The 25,726-nt window shown below is 52.4% G+C and overlaps 1 protein-coding gene across 1 annotated transcript in view; it reads right to left on the bottom strand.

Moving 5' to 3' along the window:
* CATSPER3 (cation channel sperm associated 3) overlaps window positions 1-25,726 on the bottom strand; it is a 32,280-nt gene continuing 6,554 nt past the window's right edge. Inside the window, exons 2-8 of the mRNA XM_062189114.1 lie at window positions 24,911-25,064; window positions 7,285-7,524; window positions 3,727-3,909; window positions 2,995-3,135; window positions 2,548-2,667; window positions 1,723-1,880; window positions 1-223 (exon numbers count right to left, since the gene is read on the bottom strand). Coding sequence (XP_062045098.1) covers window positions 124-223; window positions 1,723-1,880; window positions 2,548-2,667; window positions 2,995-3,135; window positions 3,727-3,909; window positions 7,285-7,524; window positions 24,911-25,064 — 1,096 coding nt within the window. The 3' untranslated portion in view covers window positions 1-123. The remainder of the gene's footprint in view (window positions 224-1,722; window positions 1,881-2,547; window positions 2,668-2,994; window positions 3,136-3,726; window positions 3,910-7,284; window positions 7,525-24,910; window positions 25,065-25,726) is intronic.

Raw genomic sequence — 25,726 nt, forward strand, 5'->3', positions numbered from 1 at the left:
CCAGGTCCCGAGGATGGGGAAGCAGCACGGTCGCAGCAACTCTGGAGAGGCTGTCTCGGAAGCTGTGTTTAATGGGGCGCAGCACAGCCTGCAAGGCCCTCCGAGCCCGGGGACCCGCGCCAGCTACTCATCATGGGACCTTTGCGAGGACTGGGACTTCTGGGGCAGGTCTTCGAGCATCAGGCTCAACACGTGCACGATCTCATAGTACAGCCCTTGAAGCCTGGAAGTGGAGCAGGAGAGGGCACCTGAGGTCAGGGCGGGCTCTGGGCCACCCTGGCCCCACCCACCACACCCCTGCACCAGCACGTGCACCACACCCGGCCCATGAGGGGCTGGGGGAGGGCCAGGACTGCTGAGGGCCAGATCAGGCTGGGCTGGAATCCCGAGTTTGCCCCTTGGTGTGAGTTCTGTCACCTCATGGCCCTGAGAAGGGTATGACATGGAGGCGCCAGTCAGCACCTGGCCCACTTCTGAGCCCAAATGGGCCCTCTGTGACCCCTCCTTTTTAGCTTTGCTGGTCTCTGAAACCCCCAGGGGCTTTTCAGCGAGAACTGGGTTCATCGTGCCTGTCCTTGCTTGAGAGCCCACTGTGGCTCCCTAGCGCCCGCGGCTCTCTGCTAGATGCTCATAGTGGCAGGCCACTGCCCCAGTTCTGGGCCAGCCTGAGCACTGGGCTTTACATGCATGCTTTTTTTTAAAGATTTATTCATTTAAAAGAGGGAAAGACAGAGAGAGAAATCTTCAATCTGCTGGTTCACTCCCCAAATGGCCGCAACAGCCAGCGCTGGGCCAGGCCGAAGCCAGAAGCCAGAAGTTTCTTTCAGGTCTCCCACATGGGTAGCAGGGGCCCAAACACTTGGGCTGTCTCCTGCTGCTTTTCCCAGGTCATCAGCAGGGAGCTGGATCAGAAGTGGAGCAGCTGGGACTTGAAACAGCACCCATATGGGATGCTGGTTACAGGCAGTAGCTCTACCTGCTATGCCACAATGCCAGCCCCTCTTTTTTTTTTTTTTAATTTATTTATTTGTTTGCAATGCAGAGGTGAGAGAGATAGAAATAGAGATACAGACAGAGACAGAGACAGAGATAGAGATAGAGAGACAGAGAGCATGAATATGAAAGAATACTGCCATGTGCTGGCTAACTCCCCTAGTGGGTGCAATGGCCTGGGCCGCTCTAGGAGAAGGGCAGAGCCTGGAGGTCCATCCTGGTCTCCCTGTGTGGGTGGCAGACTCAGGTAGTGGCCCATCTCCCACTGCTTTCCCAGTTGCACTAGCAGGGTCAGAAGCAGAGCAGCTGCCACACGGGACACCAGAGCCACGAGCGGCAGGTGGACTTGCTGTGCCACAACACCGACCCCGCATGTTCTCACCAGATCAGCCAGCAGCACCCTGTGTGACAGGCAGGAAAACGGGAGGGACCTGCCCGAGGCCACACAGGGAAGCACCAGCAGACCCAAGACAGGAGCCTCAGCTCCTGACTTGCACCCAACGCTCTTTCCTCTCTCCCTGAAAAGCAGGGAGTGAGGAGCAGCCTGGAGAGCCAAGCAGCTGGCATCCGGGTCAGGGTGGCGGGCGGGCTGGGGGTGCAGCTCCCTCAGCCACAGGCTGGGGGCACGGGTGCAGCCCTGCACCCTCAAGGAGGCCTGCTCCACCGGCCCACCCTGCACGCCAGCCTCCATCCCCCTCGTCCTCCTGGGGCATTGTGGCGGGGACTGACTTGGTGACTGTGGTGTCCTGGTTGTCCAGAGTGGACAGGTAGATGTCAATGAAGGGCAGACTCGTGCCGAAGTCGTCCAAGACCATGGGGTCCGTGTGCCGCAAGGTTTTCTTGAAGTTCTCCACCAGCTCGCTGAAGCTCTTGTAGTCGACGCTTTTCTGGAGAGAGACATGGGCGAGAAGGCCATGGTGAGTGGGAGGGACCCCCCCCCTGCCAGTGAGTGTGGATGAGCTGGGGGTCGAGAGTGCAAAGTGGAAGACGTGGCACCTAGGATGGAGGACACGCGAAGGAACCTGTGAGAGGCCGAGCACGGCTCAGAGGTCACCTGCTGTAGCCCTGGACAAATCCTAGGCACAGTCATGACAGGCAAATGACCCCACCTCCGAGAAGAGCCTGAGGAAGAACGTGGGGACACAGCACAGCACCCCGGCTCAGCCACGGGCACTCAGGGCACCAACACAGAAAACATACACCCTCCAGCCCTCAGCCCTGGGTCAGAAAATGCCCTTGTGGTGGTCTCAGAAACACGGGAGGCCCAGCACAGGTGACCCCTGACAGAGCCCTCACACCCTTATCCTCCGTGGCCTGGGCCGCCTGGCACCCAGACACTTCAGCAGGGACAGTCCTGCCACACAAGACCGTTTTGCTCAGGGCGCATGCTGCAGCCACAGCCCTCAACACCCCCAAGGCAGTAAAAGGCAGACAAGCCACCTGCCTCACCTAAGGCCATCTGCTCTCTGGAGCCAGGCCCCACCCCCGGCCACTCCTTCCTCCCTGCCTGTGCTCCTCTGTCCGCCTGCACACGGCCGGCCGGCCGGCACCCACCTGCTTCCGCATCAGCCTGCTGACCTCCTCCTGCTGCCGCTTCAGGATCACCTGCTTCTCTTCCATAAGGGTCACGTGCCGCTCCAACATCAGCTCTCGCTCAAACTTCTTGATGGAGTCCTGGAGTCAGAAAACAGAGGCTGGGGCAGGCTTTCGCTGCCCACCGGCCCCAGGCGCTTCCTCTCACCCTCTCTCCTGGCCCCCTGCACACACAGGGTTCAAGCTGCCCGTGGCAGGGGCAGTGCCTCCCTGGTCCCCCTGTGCTGTTGGCCACTACCATGAGGCAAGGCAAACGCACCGGCTTGGCGGCAAGAGTCAGGCTGGGCAAGGGAAGGACCCACCTCCCCACCTCCACTCCCGCTCAGCGGGAACACATGGCTTGGGACTCTCCCCAGAGACCTGGCCCGCACCAAACCTGACCCGGCATGCCTGCAGGTGCAGCCTCACCTCAGTGTGCATGATCATCACACCCACAAACATGCTGAGGAAGATGAAGGAGGCGATCAAGATGAAGGTGATGGTGAACGCCCGACTCAGAACAAAATTCCGGTTGTCCAGCTGCTGCTGCAAGTTTGTCCAGCCATCAACCTGCTCGGGCAGGGAGGGTTCAGTGTCACGGTCGGCAGGGTGGGTGGGCCTCCCCAGCTCAGCTAAGGGAGCTCCAGCCCCAGTGTACTTCCTGGCCCCGTCCCTCAACACTTCCCCACACCCTGGCTCCAGTCTATCCGCGGTGGCCCAGGGACGCAGGGGTCGCTGTGTGTGGACACTACCGGTCAGCACGCCAGGCCCACCTCTGCAGAGCACACACGCTTTTGGGAGTCCAACAGGGTCCAGGGTGGGCTGTGTGTCCTCCCTCCAGGCAGGTTTGTGCCCGCCCCTTCCCAGAAGGCCAAGGGGTGTGTGTTCACTTGTAAATTAATCTTAATCCAAGTGAACCGGCATTTGCGGGCTTTTTCTAAAATGTCGCATGACCCTGTGGACACCCAGAATCTCTCTAAGGACTCAAGAGTCTGCAGGCAGAGCTGGGCTCCTGTCTGGGGCTGCCCCCAGCTTCCCCAGGCCCACCTGAGCTCCAGAACATGGGGAGGACCCTGCGAGACCCAGGATGTCCACACGCTCCCGTCACCTCCGTGGTCCCTCCTCAAAACCCAGCCCTCGCCCCGCTCCAGAACACAGTACCGTGGCCAAGCTGAAGAGGGTGAAGAAAGCCACGGCCAGGTTCCCCCAGTTATTCAGGTCACCTTTCTCCGAAGCACCAAACAGGCAGAAGCCCAGGATGGCGAAGATGTACATGAGGACGAAGAACAGTGTGAGCACGGAGGCCACGGTGTACACGGTCTGCCCCACGGCCGTGATGAGAGTCTGTAGGGCAGGGGCACACGGCTCAGGCGAGGGCGCCCCGCTCACAGCCAGCCCCCGCCACCCGTGCTCGGTAAGTGTCAGGACAACGAATGAAGTGAATTGGAGCTGTGCCCAGGTTAAGAGCTGGATCAATCTAGCTGGGCGTTACGGGTGTCTGATACACACCTGCTTCTCAGCCAGGAGCCAACCCTGGCCGCTCTCAGCCCCAGGCCACCCTAGGAGTGAGGATGGAGCAGCCTAGAGTGACGCGGCTCCTCTTCCCTTCCCGAGTCTTCTCCCTGTGGAGCGGGCATGTCCTATCTCCCTACTACAGCACCCACTCCTGCGGAGCACAGCGTGCAGCCAGCTTGCACACCTCCCTTGACACGTGCAGACTTCATTTCATGAGGGCCGCGGCCAGGGTCCCATTCCTGGACACTGTAGAGCTGGGCCCACTCCCAAGCCCTCCGCTCCAGGCCACCACCCCCAACCACCAGTAGGCAAGCACCAGGAAAGGAGGCATCGAGAGCAGATCACCTGCTGCCCAGACTGCTAAGGCAGCTGCCTGCAGGGGGCAGTGGGCCAATGCCTCCCTCCTCCCCAGGGAAGCAAACTTGCGTTTGGGGACCGAGCACAAGAGCTGAGAGATGAAATTGCCTCCCTCCCTACTACACGCACAACGTCCAGTGAGCCAAAACCCTCCAAGACCACTGCGGATTGGGCTCACAGGCCGGGAGGAAGAGCCTAGGGTGGGAAAAGAGTCTGATGCACCTGCTGAGAGTGGGGAGGGGTCCCGCTGGGTCTCACACCTCCAGGCCAGCCTAAGGGCCAGCACCAACAACAGCTTGGCTCGGTCAGAGGGAAGCAACTTAGAGAGTGGCCCCCCAAGAGCTGGTCTTGGCCATGGTTCTTCAATGCACAAGCCCTTCAGTGCACAGCCCAGGAAGAGACGGGTGGAAGTCCAGGCCCCTGGGGGCGGATGCCAGGACCCCCAGAGGCTGGCAGCTCCTTCCCTGGAGTCCGGGGCTCCAGAGGCCCCCAGCCCAGCCAGGTCTCCAGGGGACGTCTCATTTTACCTTCCCAAATTCTTTGGAGAGGCAATTCCTGGAGCCCAGTTCAGCCTTCCAGGGCTCTGGGTCAAGCCACACTGTCCTCCTGGCTCGGGACATCATGGATACGGAAAAGACTGGCAGAAAGGGCAGCCCTGGGCACAGGCTCAGGGCGCGGAATGATGCGGCCTGAGGAAGAGGAGCCCGTGCTCATGCAGCCCAGCCTCTGAAGGCCGCGTTCACACTGAAAAGCAGAGTGATGGAGCCATGTGGCCCTGGGGAGCCCAACAAACAGAGCTGCTCTGTGTGCAAGAAAGGGACTGCTGCCTCGTGATGCAGGTTCGGTGGTGCTGGGTGAACGGGACTTCCTTGTAATTAAGCAGGGCCGGAGATCCCGTCTGGGCACCAGGACTGCCACTTCTTCAAGGCTTTTTCTGGACTTCAGTCAAGACAAACAGGTGGGGCCATCACCTGCAGCACCAGCATCCCAAAAGGGCACTGGTCTGGGTTCAAGTCCTGGCTGCTCCACTTCCAATCCAGCTCCCTGCTGATGCACCTGGGAAATCAGCAGATGACCCACATGCTTGGGCCCCTGCACCCACATGGGAGACCCAGAAGAAGCTCCTGGTTTCAGTCTGGCCCGTCCTGACCATTGCAGCTATTTGGTGAGTGAACCAGTGGATGAAAAATCCAATTCTGCCTTTCAAATAAATAACATAAATATAAAAAAATAAAAAGACAAACGGGCATAGATGTGCAGTCCTGGCCCTCAGCAGCTCCAGCTCCCCAGCCAGCCAGCCACAGGGGCCGTGTCACCCCGGGTCATTACTATGGTATCCCCAAGGCCACAGCACAGCCACAGCCTGCCTGGCTGGTGACCCCCAGGGCCCGTGTGGGATACAGGCTCAGCTTAATATAGAAAAGCCCTGAGGCCCAACATGAGGCATCTGTGTTCACAAGGACATAGGTGGGGCTGACCTGCCCAGCCCGTGGCCCCAGGCACATTCAGGCCTTGGCCTTCTGGCCCAGCCCCGCACATGCCGCTGCCTCCCTGCCTTTCTGCTCGCTGCTCCTTGCACTGCCTGAGCATCCATTCCTACAGCCTGACGCCCATCACCCCCTTCTGCACATGACCCCCGCGTGTTTCTGCACCCTCATTTTCAGGGCAACCTCTCTCCTGTCCTCAGCTAAAGAGCCACTCTTAGCCCAGGGCCTCACTCCCAGCAGCTCTCTCCCAGGGGGCTACCTGCCCCCTGCTGGCCTCAGATTCAGGGGCCACCCTGTGCCTTCTGGGAGCCCCTGCCTCCATGGGCAGAGCCTCTGCTCTGGGTGGGGTCGGCTGCTTGGCTACCCACACCCTCACATCATGACACCTCTGCCTCTAGCTGCACCTGTTCCTTCTCTATGCCACCCTGCTCGCAGCCTGGGGGCTGACACCATCTTCATGGGCCACCCACCATCCCCGAGCAAGCAGTGACAGGGACGGCAAGGGAAGTGGCCGCTGGGCCAGGTGACAGGGGACAAGAAGCCAGGGCACCAGTGGCAGGCCAGGGAGTGGGGCCCAGAAACAGAGGCCCCTTTCTCCACAAGCCTGGCCATGAAGGGTGGGGAGGGGACGCACACAGGCATGCGACCCCTGAGGGCCACCAATGAGCGCGTGTGGGTGTGGTGCAGGCAGCCAACAGTCCACTTCCCTTCTCCAGGGCTGGGGCCATCGCTCGGCAGGCTGGGCGGGCACATGCTACGAGGCCCAAAGATGGTGGAGGCAGAGCCAGGGTAGGTACACTGTGCCCAGGACGACCGCCTGAGGGCCTGGCATGGGCAGGGGTCAGCCCTGAGGCTCATTCCGAAGCCTTCTGACTCAAGGGAAGACTCCATGACTTCAGCAACCCAGGAAGACAGCTTGGTGGAAGCTGCACTTCCAGGGCTGCCTCACCAAAGTAAGGAAACTGTTCCCACCGAGCAAAGCGGCAGAACCGCAGATGTGTGGGCCAGCAGCTGGAGAGAGGCAGAGGCCACCGGAAGCCGGAGTCCGTGGCATGCACAGCAAAGGGTCCACAGCACGCAGCACGGGACGGGGAAAGGCCAGATGCCGCTGGGGTCGGGCACACCTTTCCAACTCAGCTCTGCGTGACCTCGGGCCCCTGCTTCTTCTGCAAAATGGAGCTAATAATTCCTTTCTTACAACTGCTTTAAGACCAAATGCAATGGTACCGGTAAGAGCGCCTGCCACTCCGCAGGACTCATTAGCTGGAAGACAGCAAGAGCATTGTGGCACCCCCTCCCCGGGGGGCTGCTGGGCAGATGGGCCCCCTCCCTGGGCTCCTCACACCAGGGAGGCACTCACCCGGATGCCCCGGCTGTAGGTGATAAACTTGAGGATGCGCAGTGACTGGATGCCATCGGCGATGTTGAAGTAGGGGTAGTGCTTGTCCTTGATCTTTCGGAGGAGGTGGGGGATGAAGATAATGATGATAATGACCACATCCAGCAGGTTGTAGCCGTCCTTCCAGTAGTCGATGGGGTCCACATAGACCTTCATGGAGAACTCGGAGGCGTAGATGGACACAAAGATGACCTCTGAGATCTGCAGAGTGGCAAGGCTTGGAGGATCAGCAAGCTGCAAGGCCCATGGCCATGGCCCTCTCCCTGCCTGGGCCACCCAATCAGAGAGGGTGCACCTAAGTCCCCCACGTGGGCAAGAACCCGGGCGGCCGCTCAGTGTACCCGTCTCCGTTCCCTATCCCACAGCCCTATGCCTGGGGCTAGGTCTGACCCAGGGTGCTTGGGGAAACTGATGGATGGACAGAATGACTGCATTGGTCCCATTCAGCGCATGGCAACTCAACGCATCAGGCAACCTGAACTCAAGGTTTCCCAAGAGAAGGTCCCAAGAGCTTGCTGCCCACCCAAATATACAAACTTATAGGAATACTCGAGACCATTCAAATACCAGCATGCATCTATTAACGTAATCATATGTACTTAAAATCAGTTAACTAAGTCATTTCTCTCTGAACCAATCTTTTCACTCTTTCAAATTCTTCCCATACATCCATAACACCAATGGCTTTGTTCTGCCAAAAGGCACTTTATTTAAAAAAAAATTTTTTTTGAGGTAGAGAGAGAGGTAGAGAGACTGAGAGAGACAGAGAGCTCCCAGCCACTGGCTCACTTCTTAGATGTCTACAACAGCCAGAGGTGAGCTAGGGCTGAAGCCGGAAACCAGGAACCCAAACCAGGTCTCCCACACAGGTGGCAGGCACACAGTCCCTTGAGCCGTCGCTGCAGGCTTCCCGGGTTTGCATTAGCAGGAGGTGGGACAGTAGCTGGTGCCAGGACCAAACCCAGGCACTCTGATGTGGGGCAAGGTGTGTTAACCGCTAGGGTGGGGTGAGGGCTCTGAGGTGCAGGCAGGTAAGGGGCACAGGAAGGTGCAGATCTCCCAGAGGGGGCAAAGGGAGTGAGCCTGGTCCTGAAGGGGTACTTTCTGAGTCAACCGCTTCCTTGTCATCCAGTTTGATGCACCGGTCTGTGTACCATCCAAATCAATTAATGCATTCACAGTAAAAGCTCTGATTTGAACACCTATCCTGTGCAGTGTTTCAGGCCCTGGGAAATAAGCAGTAAGACAGAATGCCCAGCCCGCAGGAAGCTTACCATCTACTAGGGGCAGAAAGAAAGGCTTAACAAACACATTCAGACTCTAGCAAGTACACCAGCCAAAGGAGACGGAGGGGCTGGTCCTGGGGGGAGGCGCTGTCCCAGCCACCTGGTCAGCAAAGGACGTCAACGGACGGGGGAATGGCAAGCACAAGGCAGCGTGAAAGGCAGGCCGTTGGAGGACCTGCAGGGTCAGGACGCCCGGGGCCCGCAGAGGGCGCCCAGAGCAGGAGCGCGGTGGGAGGGGCGAGCTCAGGTTGAACCTCTGCCTGAGGATTCTGAGCAAGGCAGCCATCTGAGTCGAGCACAGGAAGACTCGCTGCGGCTGCTCCGTGGAGCCAGCAAGAGAAGCAGCTGGGAGGGAACTCGCAGCAGCCACCCAGGAGACAGACGAGGTCACACAGGAGGGGCCAAGGAGCATGGCTGCGATGGAGAGAGGGGACGCCTCCCAGGCACAGGGCAGAGGGAGCGACCACTGAGGACAGCAGGACAGACAGAGGATACTCCAACAAGTTCACAGACGATGAACGAGAGGATGAAGTGCACATTTCCGGGAGCTTTTTGAAGATCCCTGGTGTGTGTCAGGTGCATCCCAGGAAAAGCCCGGCACCCGCAATCACCCCTTGGGCTGGCGTTTGAGCAACCGTCGGTCCCACATGCATCATACTCGTGGTCTCCACGTGGCCACCGCGTACTATTTCAGATTCACAATTATTCTAGAACAATACAATGATGAGCCATTTACTTAGCACCCAGAAAAAACTGAACATTACAGGTGGTCTCTTGCAGGTCTCTCACGGACCAAATCTCCTGCACCACAGTGGCAACCAACCCTATCCTAAATTTGAAGCTCGCCATGCATAAGTTAATATTTTTTTCAAGGTCAAAGTCACAGAGAGGGACATTCGCTGGTTCACTCCCCAGATGGCTGCAATGGATGGGGCTCTGCCAGGCTGAAATGAGGAGTTAGGAGCTTCATCAAGGTCTCCGGCGACGTGGGTGGCAGGGGCCAAGCACTTGGGCCATCTGTTGCTCTTCCCAGGCACATTAGCTGGGAGCTGGATCAGAAGTGGAGCAGTTGGGGTAGGAACCGGTACCCACATGGGATGCCGGCATCACAGGCAGCGGTTTTACCTGCTACACCACAACGCCAGCCCCATGCACACGTGATCTTACCAGAGCTGTCCCTACAAATATATTGTTTCAGATTCTTTAGACATTACACAAATAGCATACACACTCACGTATTTTTCAGCGATTTGCTTTTTTCATTTAAAATTGTGCTTGTGGGAGTCACTCACGTTGATTTCTATAAAACAAATTAACTGTTTCATCACTACTTGGCAAGTCCACTTAAATTACTGCAGTTTGTCTAGTGCAACCGTACAAAGTCTGAACAATTCTTGTACGCCCTAGTGCACACGTGTGTAGTCTCTCTTACACACCCGGGAGTGGAAATACTCAGCTGCAGGCTATTTTCTTTTTCTTTCTTTTTTTTTTTTTTTTGACAGGCAGAGTGGACAGTGAGAGAGAGAGACAGAGAGAAAGGTCTTCCTTTGCCGTTGGTTCACCCTCCAATGGCCGCCGCGGTAGCGCGCTGCGGCCGGCGCACCGCGCTGCTCCGATGGCAGGAGCCAGGTGCTTCTCCTGGTCTCCCATGGGGTGCAGGACCCAAGGACCCGGGCCATCCTCCACTGCACTCCCTAGCCACAGCAGAGAGCTGGCCTGGAAGAGGGGCAACCGGGACAGGATCGGTGCCCCGACCGGGACTAGAACCCGGTGTGCCGGCGCCGCAAGGCGGAGGATTAGCCTGTTGAGCCACGGCGCCGGCCGCTGCAGGCTATTTTCAACTGCACTAAATTTTGACAAACTGTTTCCTGAAGTTGCTGAACCAATTTACTTTAATATCAGCAACGTTGCTAGTTTTCTACACCCATGCCCACACTTCCTACAGCCATGCTTGCTCGTTTGTATGAGTCGGATGAATGTGAAATCGCACCCTTTTAGTTTTCATTTCTCTCATTAATGAGGTTGGGCATCTTTTTCTGTTTAAATCGTGGACTGTTTCTGATCTTTTGCCACAAATCCTGTCAGGTGGTTTTGCCATTTTCTGGTCAACGTGGAAGATGTGTTGTACATCTCTTGGATCCTAACCCTCAGCCTGCTACAGGCTCCTCGCTGGCTTTTCAGTTTTTCAATGTTCTATTAATTGCAAGAAATTTAAAGTTGTAATGAAACAAAAGTTATCAAACTTTCTCTTCATTTGCGTGTTTTTTATCTTGGGAAACAGCTCCCTTGTGAGATCGCATGCCTGTTCTTCTCTATTTTCTTTCTGCTTTTCCAGTTGGGTCTCTAATCCATCCAGGTGTGCTGTGAGATAAGCAAACATGTTCTTCTCCATGTGGGTACCCAGTCATTATAGCATCATAGTACCATTTCATGCAACTTCCACCATCGCGGTGCGCCTGCATCCTATCCACCACACGCCAGGCTCCACATGAGCCAGGTCTCTCTGGGAGCCAGGTCCCTGTGGGGGTCAGGTCCCTCTGGGGGTCAGGTCCCTCTGGGGGCCAGGTCCCTCTGGAAGCCAGGTCTCTCTGGGAACCAGGTCTCTCTGGGAGTCAGGTCCCTCTGGGAACCAGGTCTCTCCGGGGGCCAGTCTCTCTGGGAACCAGGTCTCTCTGGGAGTCAGGTCTCTCCGGGAACCAGGTCTCTCCGGGAGTCAGGTCCCTCTGGGAACCAGGTCTCTCCGGGGGCCAGGTCCCTTTGGGGGTCAGGTCTCTCTGGGGGTCAGGTCCCTCTGGGAGCCAGGTCTCTCCTGGAGTCAGGTCCCTCTGGGAGCCAGGTCTCTCTGGGAGCGCACCATTCCACTGTGTTTGCCTGTCCGTCTACCCCTGCATCATGGCCTTGCCTTATTATGGCTTTACAAAAAACCATGTTATCTGGTAGTCAAACCCCCTCCGTCTTGGTTTTTCTTTCATCTTTCATTCTTTCATCCACATTTTAGAATTATCTTTGACACAGAAAAATCAATGCCAGACTTTATTGGAATTGCAGTAATTTTACTGAATGATTGGAAGAGATGGTATCTTTAGAAAATTTGCCTTTTTATCCATAATTGGTATGTGATTCCATTTCCTTACTTCTTTTTGCTTTTTTAAAAAATATTCTTATTTCGAAAGACAGAGAAACAGAGAGAGGGAGAAACAGAGATATTCCATCTGCTGATTGACTCTCCAAATGGCCACACCAGCCAGGGCTGGGTCAGGTGGAAGCCAGGAGCCAGAAATTCCACCTGGTTTCCCATATAGGTGAAAGGGGCCCAAATAGTTGGGCCATCTCCTATTTTCCTTCCCAGGCACATCAACAGGCAGCTGGATTGGAAGTGGAGTAGCTGGGACTCAAAATGACACTCCAATATGGGATACTGGCACTATACCCTTCTGTGTCTGGCTTATCTCACTTAGCGTAATGTTTTCAGGTTCATCCATGCTGTAGCATGTACCAGAGTTCCATTCCTTTTAGAAGCTGAGTGATAGCCTGTTGTATGCATATGCCATGGTTTGTTTATCCATTCATCTACTGGAGGGCATTTAGGGTGCTTCCACCTTTTGTGTATTGTGAATAAAGGAGCCATAAACATGGATGTACAAGAGCCTAAGTGCTGGGGCTGGTGCTGTGGCATAGTAGGTAAAGCTGCCGCCTGCAGTGCTGGCATCCCATATGGACGCCAATTCAAGTCCTGGTAGCTCCACTTCCAATGCAGCTCTCTGCTATGGCCTGAGAAAGCAGTGGAAGATGGCCCAAGTGCTTGGGGCCCTGCACCCACATGAGAGACCTGGAGGAAGCTCCTGGCTCCTGGCTTTGGATCAGCACAGCTCTGGCTATTGCGGCCATCTGGGGAGTGAACCACCAGATGGAAGACCTCTCTCTCTCTCTTTCTGACTCTGCTCTCGGTAACTCTGCCTTTCAAATAAAAATAAATAAAACCTGGGCCGGCGCCTTGGCTTAACAGGCTAATCCTCTGCCTTGTGGCGCCGGCACACCAGGTTCTAGTCCCGGTTGGGGCGCCGGATTCTGTCCCGGTTGCCCCTCTTCCAGGCCAGCTCTCTGCTGTGGCCCGGGAGTGCAGTGGAGAATGGCCCAAGTGCTTGGGCCCTGCACCCGCATGGGAGACCAGGAGAAGCACCTGGCTCCTGGCTTAGGATCAGCGAGATGCGCCAGCCATAGCGGCCATTGGAGGGTGAACCAACGGCAAAAAAAGGAAGACCTTTCTCTCTGTCTCTCTCTGTCTCACTATCCACTCTGCCTGTCAAAAAATAAATAAATAAAACCTATTAAAAAAAATAACCTGAGTGCCTACTTACCATTCCTTTGGGTACACAGGCAGAAGCAGGATTTCTGGGTCATGTGGTAATTCTGTTTAACTTGTTACGGGACTGCCACGCTCCTTTCCACAGCGGCTGTACCATTTTACATTCTCACAAACAGTGCACAGAAACTCTGATCTCCACAAGGGCTACCAAGGACACTCGCCACTTTGCATTTGCTTTCTTCTGTTTATAAAAGCCATCTTAATGGGGACAATGTAATGTAATGATACCTCCCGCGGTCCTGATGCGTATTTCCCTATGAACCAGTATTGCTATTTCTTCATTTGCTTACCACTCATTTATAATTTCTTCTTCACTCACGTCTTCTGTCCACTGATGGTTGTTACAGCTGGCAAGTTGTGGAGGTGCATTGTATACCCTGGGTATTAATCCCTTACCTAATACCAGATACATGGCTTGCAAACATCTCTCTCATTCTGTGGGTTATCTTTTTATCTCTTAACAGTGCCCAGTGATGCACAAACGTGTTTCATTTTCACGAAGCCAAATTCATCTGCTTTTTTGTTGTTGCCTGCTTCATACCTAAGAATCGATTACCAAACCCAAAGTCATGAAGATTTGTTTCTCTGTTCTTCTAATATTCTTAGCTCTTATATATAGATCATCGCTGCAGATTCAGTTCACTTGTATACCGGGGGTCCAGCTCCACTCTTCTGCATGTGGCTATCAAGTTGTCCCAGCACCATTTCTGGAGGGCTCATCCTTCTCTCCATTGGCTGTGCTTGACATCCTTGACAAAAAGTCAGCTGTGGGGTGGGCACTTGGCCTAGTGATTAAGACAGTGGTTAAACGACCCATGTCCCATCTAGGAGCATCTGAGCTCAATACCCGGCTCCAGCTCCTGACTCCAGCTTCCTGCTAATGTAGACCCTGTGAGTTAAGAGTGATAGTTCAACTAACTGGGCCCTTTCGACCCATGCGAGAAGCCTAGATTGAGTTCCTGTCTCCCAGAGTTGGCGCAGGCTATCATGGGCATTTGGGGGTGAACCAGTGGATGGGAGTATTCTTTTAAATATTTGTAAAAAGAGAGAAATAGTACACTTGTCACAATGACACTTAGAAAAACCAGTTAGCTAGAGATATTTGGGTTTATTTCCATCTTCCAGTTTTACTCCATTGGACTGTACATCTGTCTTTATACCAGTCCTGCAATGTTTTGATTGCCATGTCTTTGTAGTAAGTTTTGAAGTCAGTAAGTACAAGCCATTCAGCTTTACTTTGATTTTCAAACACCGTTTTGGGGGGGCCGGTGCTGTGGCATAGCAGAGGAAGCCACTGCCTGCAGTGCCGGCATCCCATATGGGCATCTGTTCAAGTCCCGGCTGCTCCACTTCTGATCCAGCTCTCTGCTATGGCTTGGGAAAACAGTGTAAGATGGCCCCGGTGCTTGGACCCCTGCACCCTCATGGGAGATCTGCAAGAAGCTCCTGGCTCCTGGCTGCAGATCAGCACAGCTCCGGCCATTGTGGCCAATTGGGGAGTGAACCAGTGAATGAAAGACCGCCCCCCCCCCTCTCTGCACTTCTCTCTGTGTAACTCTTTCAAATAAACAAATAAATCTTTAAAAAATAAATAAATACTGTTTTGGCTACTTGGGGTCTCTTACACAGCCATATGAATTTGAGGATTTTCTTTCCACCTTTGTAAAAAGGGAGGGAGAGAAGGAAGGAGGGAGGGAGAGAAGGAGGGAGAGAGGGAGGGAGGGAGGGAGGGAGTGAGGGAAGGGGTTGTTGGAATTCTGACAGGGATTGAACGACATCTGCAGATCACTTCGCAGAGCCCCGCCACCTTAGCAAGATTGTCTTCTAACCCTTGACCAAACACAAATGTCTACGTATTCAGGCCTTAATTTCTTTTAAAAGTGTTTTGTAATTTTCAGTATTTACATCTCTCAACTCATTCTTATGTTCTTTATTCTTCTGAGATGCTATTGTGAAAGGAATTTTCATAATTTCCTTCCCAGACTGTTAATTACTACCATATTGAAACACAACTGATGTTTGCTGTTGATCTTGTACCTTGCAGCTTTGCTGAGTTTGTTTAATAGATCTAATAGTTTCTTTGTGTGTGTACAGAATTCTTTAAGACTTTGTACATGTAAGATCAAGTCACCTGGAAACAGAGATAATCTTAATTCCTCCTTTTCAAGTGACATGCCTTTATTTTTTCCTCGCGTAATGCCTCTGGTAAGAACTTACAGTACAATTTCAAATAGTAGCTAAAGCAGGGATCCTTCTCTTGTTCCTGATCTTAGGGGAAAGACTCATTCTTTCACCATTTAGTATAATGTTATCTGTGGGTTTGCTTTTTTTTTTTTTTTAACAAATGTCATTCATCAAAGCTAAGGAATTTCACTCCTATTTTGTTGGTTTGTCTTTTGGACTTTTTAAATCTTTGATGATTTAAACATTTCATCAAATGTTTTCTCTGTACCAACTGAGATGACCATGTGTATTTTTGCTTTTATTTTACTATGTTTTTATTGTTTGACTTTCGTATTTTTTATCACTTTTGTACTTCTGGGATAAATCCAACTTGGTTATGGCACATCACCCTTTTAAACATGTTGCTGAATCCAGCTCAGTAAGTATTTTTGAACCTATATCCATAAGGGGTATCTGTCCATGGTTTTTCCTGTGCTGTCTTTGGTGTCAGGGTGACAGTGGCCTCACAGGATGAACTCAGAAGGGTTCCCACCTCTTCTGTTTTTGGTAGAGTTTAAGAAGGATTGGTATTTTCCTTTGTTAAAAGATTAGAATTTATTGGTGAAGCCATCTGGTCCCGGGCTTTTCTTTGTTGGAAGGTTTTTGATTACTGATTAATCTTATAAGACTGTTCCAATCAGTCTGTTCTCTATTTCTTCTTGAGTCAGTTTGGTAGTTTGGGTGTTGCCTATTTCATTTGGCATAAAATTTTTCACAGTATTCCCCAAATAACCCTGTCATTTCTGATATTAATAATTTAAGTCTTACTTTTCTCAACGTAGCTAAAAATTTGTTAATTTTATTAATCTTTTTAAAGATCAACTTTTTCCCACTGTGTTTTTTGTTTTGTTTTGTTTTTTTGTTTTGTTTTGTTTTTTTTTTTTGACAGGCAGAGTGGACAGTGAGAGAGAGACAGGGAGAAAGGTCTTCCTTTTTGCTGTTGGTTCACCCTCCAATGGCCGTCACGGCCGGCGCACTGCGCTGATCCGATGGCAGGAGCCAGGTGCTTCTCCTGGTCTCCCATGGGGTGCAGGGTCCAAGCACTTGGGCCATCCTCCACTGCACTCCCTGGCCACAGCAGAGAGCTGGCCTGGAAGAGGGGCAACTAAGACAGAATCGGTGCCCCGACCGGGACTAGAACCTGGTGTGCCAGCGCCACAGGCGGAGGATTAGCCTATTGAGCCGCGGCCAGCCCCCACTGTGTATTTTTTAAAGATTTATTTGCTTATTTGAAAAATAGAGTTACAGAAAGGGAGAGAGAAAGAGAGAGAGGGAGAGGGAGAGAGTAAGCGAGCTGGTTCACTCCCCAAATGGCCACAAAGGCTGGGGCTTGGTCAGGCCAAAGCCAGAAGCCAAGAGCTTCATCCAGATCTCCCACATGGCTTACAGGGGACCAAGCACTTGGACCATCTTCTGCTGCTTTCCCAGGTACACTAGCAGGGAGCTGGTCAGAAATGGAATAGCCAGGACTCGAACCAGCATGTGTATAGGATACCTGGGTTGCCAGCACCAGTTTTACCTGCTACATCACAACAGCAGCCCCATCCATTGTGTATTTTTAAAAGTTACTTGAGAGGCAGGGAGACGGATTAGAGAGACTGTCTTTGCTGGTTCACTGCCCAAATGCCAGCAACGCTGGACCAGCTGGGCAGTGCAATGTGTCCACAATGAAGCGTGCACTAATAAAGGACATTCTTCTGTCATTTCACTACTTGTTTTCTGCAGGTCATTATTGCTTCCTTAATTCCTCACTACTATTTTATTATCTCTTTGTACTTACAATTCTGATTTCTCATTTGCTTTTCTGTTTAGCTTTTGGTTATTTCTTAGTGGTTGCCCCTGCAATTACAATTGACTTCTTAAACTTAAATCAATACTACCTTAGCTTCACTAACAGAACAATTCTGCCCCCATGTAGCTCCATCCCCCTACCTTTATGTGTTTGTGTCAAAAATCCCATCTTTATACACTGTGTGCCCATTAACCGTAACTACCTGATTTACGTAGTTATTTTAAAAAGGGAGCTGCAGGGCCAGAGCTGTGGCTTAGCGGGTAAACCCACCGCCAGCAGTGCCGGCATCCCATATGGGTGCTGGTTCAAATCCTGGCTGCTCTACTTCCAATCCAGCTTTCTGCTATGGCCTGGGAAAGCAGTAGAAGATGGCCCAAGTGCTTGGGCCTCTGTACCCATGTGGGAGACCCAGAAGAAGCTCCTGGCTCCTGGCTCCAGATTGGCACAGCTCCAGCCATTGCGGCCATGTGGGGAGTGAAGCAGCAGATGGAAGACTCCCTCCCCCCCCCCCCCCGCCGCCTCTCCTTCTCTCTGTGTGTAACTCTTTCACATAAATATTTAAAAAGAAAAAAAAAAAAGCTGCAAACTAAAATGCAGTAGTGACTTGTCTACTAGTGACTACCTAACCAGTCGCCTTGACCAGAGTTCTTTCTTCATATGCCTTCCTGTCCTGGTTCACTTCCGCCTGACTTCCTGTAGTCTCTTTTAGCACAGGTCTACCAGCAACGAAGTCCTTCCTTCTGTGTACCTGGAACCCTTCATTGCCCTTTCATTTCTGAAGAACGGTTTTGGCAACTCTAGAACCCCTGGCTGACTGTATTTTTTTTTTTTTAATTTTATTTTAAGCATGTCATTTCACCGACCTCTGCCTCTAAGTTTCTGAGGAGAAACTTCCTTGCAAGGCGAGATGCAGGCCTCTGGCAGCCTTCAAGATCTTCTGTTCTGTTATGACAGGGTAATGACAATGTGTCTCAGCATTCTCCTTCCTGAAATTCACGGAGATTCGTTAATGTACACACTCACGTGTTCCATGAAATCTGGCCACGTCTGCCTCCCAGAATTCTCTGTCCATCACACGCATGCTGGCACGCGTGACGGTGTCCCACAGTTCTCTCGGCCGTTTGTCCTCGAGCTCTGCCCTGCTCCTCACCCGGGGTGACTTCCGCTGCCCTGTCCCCGGGTCCGAGGCTTCCCTCTGCCTGCTGCGTCTGCCGCTGGATCCCTGTAACCAGCGCTTCCCTCCAGCTGCGGCACTGCGGCGCCCCGGAACTTCGATTCCTTCTTGTGACTTCTGTTTACCGATGCTCTCTAGTTGTTGAGACAGCGTTCTCCTGGCCACCTGAGCTCTCGGCCCAGGACTTCCTTGAGCTCTTAAGCACGTTTGACACCACTGCCGTAAGGTCTTTATCTAGTTCCATCCAGCGTCCGTGCTTCCTCAGGGAGTTCCTGCTCGCTTCCCCTGGGTCTGAGCCATCCGTTCCAGTCTCTTTGCATGCTTCACGGCATTTTGTTGAAAAACCGGGTATTTCAAATATTACAATGCGCTCACTCATGATACCAGATGTCCCCTCCTCACGGTTCGTTCTGTTTCTGTGGGCCGTCGTTGTTGAGCGACTCTTCCAAACTATTTTTGTAAAGGACTGCATTCACATCATGCCCGGTCTCTGAAGTCTCTTTTTCTTTATTTTCTGGTCAGCTAATCTTTCGACATAAAGTTTCTTAGATGCCTTGTGAAGAAGGGAGGCAGGGAGGGGAGAGGGAGAGAATAAGACAAGGAGAGAAGAAAGAAACAAGCTCTCCTAGAACTTCCAGATAGGCTGTTTGGAGAACTTTGAAGCTTAGCCAGCCACTCACCAGCTGCCTTAACCTCACTTTCGGCTTGTGCTGAGCCTAACGATCAGCTAGAGATGAACACGTGGGATCTTCCCAGCTCTCTTGTAAACATCTGTCCGGCCGTGGGTGTGTGGCATCCTAAATTCCACTCTATAGTGGGAACTGTCCAGTGCTTCAATGTCCAAACCACCTCCCTTCCGGGCCTTCACGCCAGGCTTCCGCCCTGTCTACTGCTGGCCTCTTCTGGGACCGGTCAGCCCCAGGCAGCAATGGGCTGCCCTCCACGTGGGTTACAAACACCCTCCGCTTAGCCACCTCTCTGTCCTGACAAAGTTCCAGGTTCCTCAGGTGCAAACAGACCAAGCCAGTTCTGTAAGAACAGGGCCTGCTCGGCTGCCCTGGAACCAGGGAGCAGCGTCCCCCACGGGGACTACAAGCTGCTCACCTGAGGACGGTGACCACGCTGGAGAACGGGACAGGACGGGAGCCGTGTTCACCTGGCTGCTGTAAACCTCCGCCGGCTTCCCGAACTCTGGTGCTTCTCAGGTGTCCCTCGGGTGGAAGGACGCTGTGACGTTTTCGCTTTCTTTCATTTTTCTTAGTTTTTAAACATTTTATTTATTTGAAAGGCAGAGGGACACAGAGACAGAGCAGACAGACAAAGAAATTCCATCCACTGTTTCACTCCCCCAAATGCCCCCAACAGCCAAGGCTGGGCCAGGCCAAAGCTGAGGGCCAGGAACTCCACCCGGGGCTCCCTCGTGGCTGGCAGGGACCTGAGAACTTGAGCCATCACCTGCTGCCTCCCGAGTGCACAGGAGCAGGAAGGTGGAAGCCGAGGAGTCAGGGCTCAAAGGCAGGCACTCCAGCAGGGCACAGAGCACCCCGAGCAGCATCTGCACAGCGGGGCCCACCCCCCACTCTGACCTCTGAAGCACAGCTTTCCTGGATGTACAGTCTCTGGTGGACAGCCCCTTTCTCTCAGTACGAGTATGACACCCAGTGCTCCTGACCCCGTTTGCTGGTGAGCTGTTCGTCTCACTGAGGGTTGCTTTCATGTGATGAGCTGCCTCTCTGCTGATGCTCTCAAATTCTGTGTCACCACCTTTCAACAGTCTGATTGCTATGTGTCTAGCTGTGGATTTCTTTTTCTTTTTTAAAGATTCACTTATTAACTTATTTATTTGAAAGGCAGAAATACAAAGGGAGAGAGAGGGGCCAGCACCGTGGCTTAACAGATAAAGCTGGGGCCTGCAGTGCCAGCATCCTCTACGGATGCCAGTTCAAGTCCTGGCTGCTCCATTTCCAACCCAGCTCTCTGTTATGGCTGGGAAGGCAGGAAAAGATGGCCCAAGTCCTTGGGCCCCTGCACCCATGTGGGAGACCTGTATGAAGCCCCTGGCTCCTGGCTTCAGATCAGCACAGCTTCAGCTGTTGCAGCCATCTGGGGAAAGAACCAGCAGATGGAAGACCTCTCTCTCTCTCTGCCTCTGCTTCTCTGTAACCCTGCCTTTTAAATAACTAATCAGAAAGAGAGAGAGAGAGAGAGAGAGAGAGAGAAAAAAGAAGGAAAGGAAAGGAGAGGAGAGGAGAGGGGAGGGGAGGGGAGGGGAGGGGAGGGAAGGGGAGGGGAGGGGAAGGGAAGGGAAGGGAAGGGAAGGACCATTTTCCACTGCTTTCTCAGGCGCAGTAGCAAGGAGCTGGATCACAAGTGGAGCAGCCAGGACTCGAACTGGCATCCACATGGGATGTCAGCAATACTCAACAGCACCAGCCCCTGAGCCATGGATTTGAGTTTATTGATATTCTTGGATGTGCAGATCAATGTCTTCCATCAAATCTGGGAAGTTTCTATCCATTGTCTTCACATATTTTTTTCTCCCCTTCCTCTTCTCTCCTTCTGAGACTCCTATTACATTCACGTTTCTATGTCTGACAGCGCCCAAAGGTCTCTACTCATTTTATTTCTCAGGCTGGAGACTCTCAATTGACCTATTTTCCTGTTCCCTGATTCTTTCTTCTATCAGCTGTTGAGTTCCTCCAGTGATTTTTTTTATTGCAATTATTTCATCTCATTTCTACTAAATAATTTCTACCCTACTAATTTATATTCTCTATTTCATGAGACATTGTTTTCATACTGTCCTTTAATTCTTTTTAAATTATTTATTAATTTATTATAGAGACAGAGAGCTACAGACAGACAGAGAACTCCAATCTACTAGTTCACTTCCCAAATGTCCACGACAGCCCCAGGCCAGCCAGGGGCCACAGCTGGAGCTGGGAACTCATCCTGGTCTGCACGGGGCTGCAGGAACGTCGGTCACGTGAGCCACCCTACGGCTGCCCAGGGTCTGCTCTGGCAGCAAACCAGAGTCAGGATCTGGGACCAGGAATCAAATCCAGACATTCCAATATGGGACCTGAGCCCACTGCCTGTGACAACAAACACCCACACCATCCTTTAGTTCTTTAGATATGAGTCCTTCCGTCGCTGGAACGCACCTGCAAGCCTTTGTCTGCTACGTCCAGCAGGGGAGCTTCCTCTTAGGACAGTCTGCTTTCCTCTTAGGACAAAGATTATTTTATATACATAATTTCACTCTTTATTTTTAATGTTTATCCCACATACTTGAAAAGCAGAGTGACAGAGTGAGCGTGAGCAACACAGATAGGTACCTTCTACCCACTGATTCACTCTCCAAATGCCCCAAAATCCAGAAATGAGCCATGCTAAAGCCAGGAGCCCAGAACTCAACCCATGTCTCCCACATGCGTGGCAGAGGCCCGAGCACTTGAGCCATCACCCGCTGTCTCCCAGGACGCGTTAGCAGGAACAGGGATCAGGAGGAGAGTAGCGAGGAAACAAATCAGCTCTCTGACAGGGATGGGGCACGCCGCACGGTGCTTCAAGCTGCTGCCCCACAAGGCCAGCCCGAGGTGCATAAATGGACACATAACTGGACACGCAGACGGGGCACAGCAGGAGAACTTGTGAACACAACGTGTAGATGATCAAGGAAGAATACTTAGCATATTCATTTCCTATCACTTCCTCGTGTCTGCAGCCTTCCAGCTCCTCCCCTCGGGTCCTTCTGGAAACATCCGTCACCCCGGTGAGCCGCCAGCAGCAGCTCCAGGCCCTGCCTCCAGCGCTATGGGAGGCGTGAGCCAGTCTCTGCACGCGCCCTCCCGCTCCCCTTCGCAGCTGCTAATGATCATTTTATTACTCCCTTTTTCTATGAGATGAACTTTTTAGCTCATCCCATTTCTCTATCTCATCACTGTGTTGTTGTTACTGAGAACTTGACATTTAAAATAACATGCTGCAACCCTGGGGACCAGATTCCCCGCTCCTCCAGAGGTTTGTTACTAAGCGACTTTGCGGAATTAATTCTATAAAGTCTATATTTTTAATCATGTGTGGGCACCAAAGCCTCTGCTCGGTGAGCTTAATGGCCTTCTAATGAACGGACTGAGATGTCCTTGAGCGCCTGGAGCCACCATCTCCCAGTCTCCACCAAAGGGGCCTGCGTCTGGGGCACACAGCCAATGCTGCAGCAGGTTCCCACTCTGCCTGAGATTCCACCTGCCTCTGCCAGAGGTGAGAGACCAGGGTCATCATAGTCCTCCTTGTTACCCTCCCTGGGATCCCCCAAAACGTTCATCAGGTCTTGGTCCTATGTGTTATTTTCAGCAGCCGCTCAGCCACTCTGCAAAATGTATTTTGACAACATCAGTTTACAGATGTCGCAACTGAATTACAGCGCTTGAGTAATTTGCACAAATTCTCACAGCTAGTCTTAAGGCAGGAGAGCTGGGACTTGAACACAAATCGGTTATCACCCCAAAAGTCAATATCCTTCCCCCAACACAAAATATCCCCTAGGCTTGCCAACCAGGCTCTCCAGCCTCTGCAGACCATTCCAAGATTCACATCACTCAACTCATCTCTTCCCCTGACTCCCACCAAGTCACGTGTAACACGTGTTCTATGGTCCCCGGCCAGACTCTGGAAGGGTGGTGTGGGGTTCACTGCCAGTCCACACACTCACAGAAGTACTGCTATGGAGCAGACCCAGCACGTTCCGCATGCTAACTGGGGTATTCTACCACCCCCACTGCCACTGGCACGTGACCTCAGCAGGGAAATGCGCTACCCCCCCCCTACCCACACACAAATGAAAACAAAGTGCATTTTAACCTTTTACTATAAAACGAAGTGCACACACAGACCGCATGCAGTCTAATGAACTCTTACCTGGCCGGCATCCCCATAATGACCACCTTGGTCAGGAAGGAGAACTTTGACAACTAACCAGAAGCTCCTCCGTGTGCTCCATCAACCCCAACTCTCACCCTCCCCCAAATCATCCAGATTTGTATAATCACTTCCTTGCATTTCTCTAGAGATGGAAGCCAATGTACGCACCCCTAGAACTAATAACTTAGTCTGTCCCTTTTATATAGTGTTAAAATGTGGTCTTTTGGTCTCTCATTGTGCTCTTGCCTTAGTTTGCTGCTAAAGGACCCAGAAGTTTGACTTCTACATCCTCCCAGTCTGGACTGTGCCAACTGTGCACCTGTGGTGCTTTTCACCTGTTCCTCCCTCTTCGTGTCCTGAAAACAGGAGGCTGGACCCAGCGGCTGCTCAGACGCAGGTCTGAGCTCTACAGCTGTTCTTGCACAGTAGTATACAAGGTCTTGTTGTCTCTGTTATAAAAGGACAGCAGCTGGGGCATAGCAGGTAAAGCCTTTGCCTGCGGAGCCGGCATCCCATATGGGCACTGGTTCTAGTCCCAGCTGCTCCACTCTGATCCAGCTCTCTGCTAACGGCCTGGGAAAGCAGTAGAAGATGGCCCAAGTGCTTGGGCCCCTGCACCTGTGTGCAAGACCCAGAGGAAGCGCCAGGCTCCTGGCTTCTAATGATCCCAGCCCTGGTCATTGCAGCCATTTGGGGAGTGAACCAGCAAGTGGAAGACACCTCTTTTTCTCTCTGCCTCTCAAATAAATAAATCTTTAAAATAAAATTTAAAAAAAGATAGCAGCCACTAATGCTCATTGCCTAGATCCGATACTTCACTGGGAGTTAGAAAATAGTGATGTTCTAGCATTTCTTTTTTATTTACTAACTGGGACACTTCTATTGGAAAATGTTTTCCCTCATCTGCTATGTGCTTAGCCACTATTACATTCATTTAAGAGAGGCCAGCACCAGCACTGTAGCACAGCATGTTAAGCTGCTGCCTGCAGTGCCAGCATCCATTAGGGGCACCAGTTTGAGATCCAGCAACTCTGTTTCCAATCCAGCTCCCTATTAATGCACCTGGGAAAACAGAAGCTGGCCCAAGTGCTTGGGTTCCTGCATCCACATGGAAGACCCGGATGAAGCTCATGGCTCCTGCCTTTGGGCCAGCCCAGTCTTGACCAATGTGGCCATCTGGGGAGTAAACCATAGATGGGAGATCTATCAATCTCTGTCCTTCCCTCTTCCCCTATTCCTTCTTCCCTTTCAAATAAACAAATTTTTTTTAAAAAAATAATTTTAAAATACATCTCACCACTGCAGTTCCTGCCACAATCTTCCCACACCTTGGTGCATATTTTAAAAGTCCTGAGCGTGGCCAGCGCCGCAGCTCACTTGGCTAATCCTCCACCTGCGGCGCCGGCACTCCGGGTTCTAGTCCCAGTTGGGGAGCCAAATTCTGTCCCAGTTGCTCCTCTTCCAGGCCAGCTCTCTGCTGTGGCCCAGGAAGGCAGTGGAGGATGGCCCAAGTACCTGGGCCCTGCACCCCATGGGAGACCAGGAGGAGGCACCTGGCTCCTGGCTTTGAATCGGCACAGCGCACCAGCCGTATTGGCCACTTGGGGGGTGAACCAATGGAAAAGGAAGATCTTTCTCTCTGTCTCTCTCTCACTAACTCTGCCTGTCAAAAAAAAAAAAAAAAAAAAAAAAAAAAAAAAAAAAAAAAGTCCTGAGCGTTTTCTTCAGAGAAAAATTCTGGGAACAAAAGGCTTTAAAAACCTTCACACTTTCTGGAATGAAATAGATGGAAAGAAGACAAGACAGCTACGTTCTCTGCTTACCTCAAGCACTCTGAACAACTGGTATCTGACTTTGTAACTGGTCCACAAGACCATGAAAAAAGCATTCAGCGAGACGGTGCTGATCATAATGATCTGAAAGAGGCGACTCGTCACAACTCTCTTCACAAACGCGCGGCACTGATGGTCTCTCCTCCTGGCAGAAGGGTGGGAAGAGGCACGGTTACCACACAGCACAGCCAGACCCCACACCAGGCACCGCTGAGGGTCAGGAAGAGGCTCTGCTTTTCCCTCCCCCATGAACACAAGCCAGGTACACAGTCACCCTGGGGTAGCTCGGGGGTCACTGACCACCCACCCACCTGCCCATCGGTCCACGGACAACTCAGACTCTGCAATAGTAAAAGGAGGTGGCCACGCAGTGACCACAGCCGGCTGGCAGGTACTCCAGGTGTCTCTGGGTGGCTGTGATTACCTGCACTCCCCTTCTTCCCAACTGCAAAAGGCACGAGGACGGCCTGCAGGCCTGTGTCTGCGTCTCCATCAATGAAATTTCCTATAATAGATCTGTGTGCATTTCATAGCCTAACTATAAGCCAGTCTATTTGCTACATACAGTTTATGGGTTCATGACTTATCTAATTTTTTTAGCAATTTCTTTTTTTTTTTTTTTTTGACAGGCAGAGTGGATAGTGAGAGAGAGACAGAGAGAAAGGTCTTCCTTTACCGTTGGTTCACCCCACAATGGCCACCATGGCCGGCACGCTGTGGCCGGCGCACCGCACTGATCCGAAGGCAGGAGCCAGGTGCTTCTCCTGGTCTCCCATGGGGTGCAGGGCCCAAGGACTTAGGCCATCC

This window comes from Lepus europaeus, chromosome 4, assembly GCF_033115175.1.
Source record: "Lepus europaeus isolate LE1 chromosome 4, mLepTim1.pri, whole genome shotgun sequence".
Lineage (NCBI taxonomy): Eukaryota > Metazoa > Chordata > Mammalia > Lagomorpha > Leporidae > Lepus > Lepus europaeus.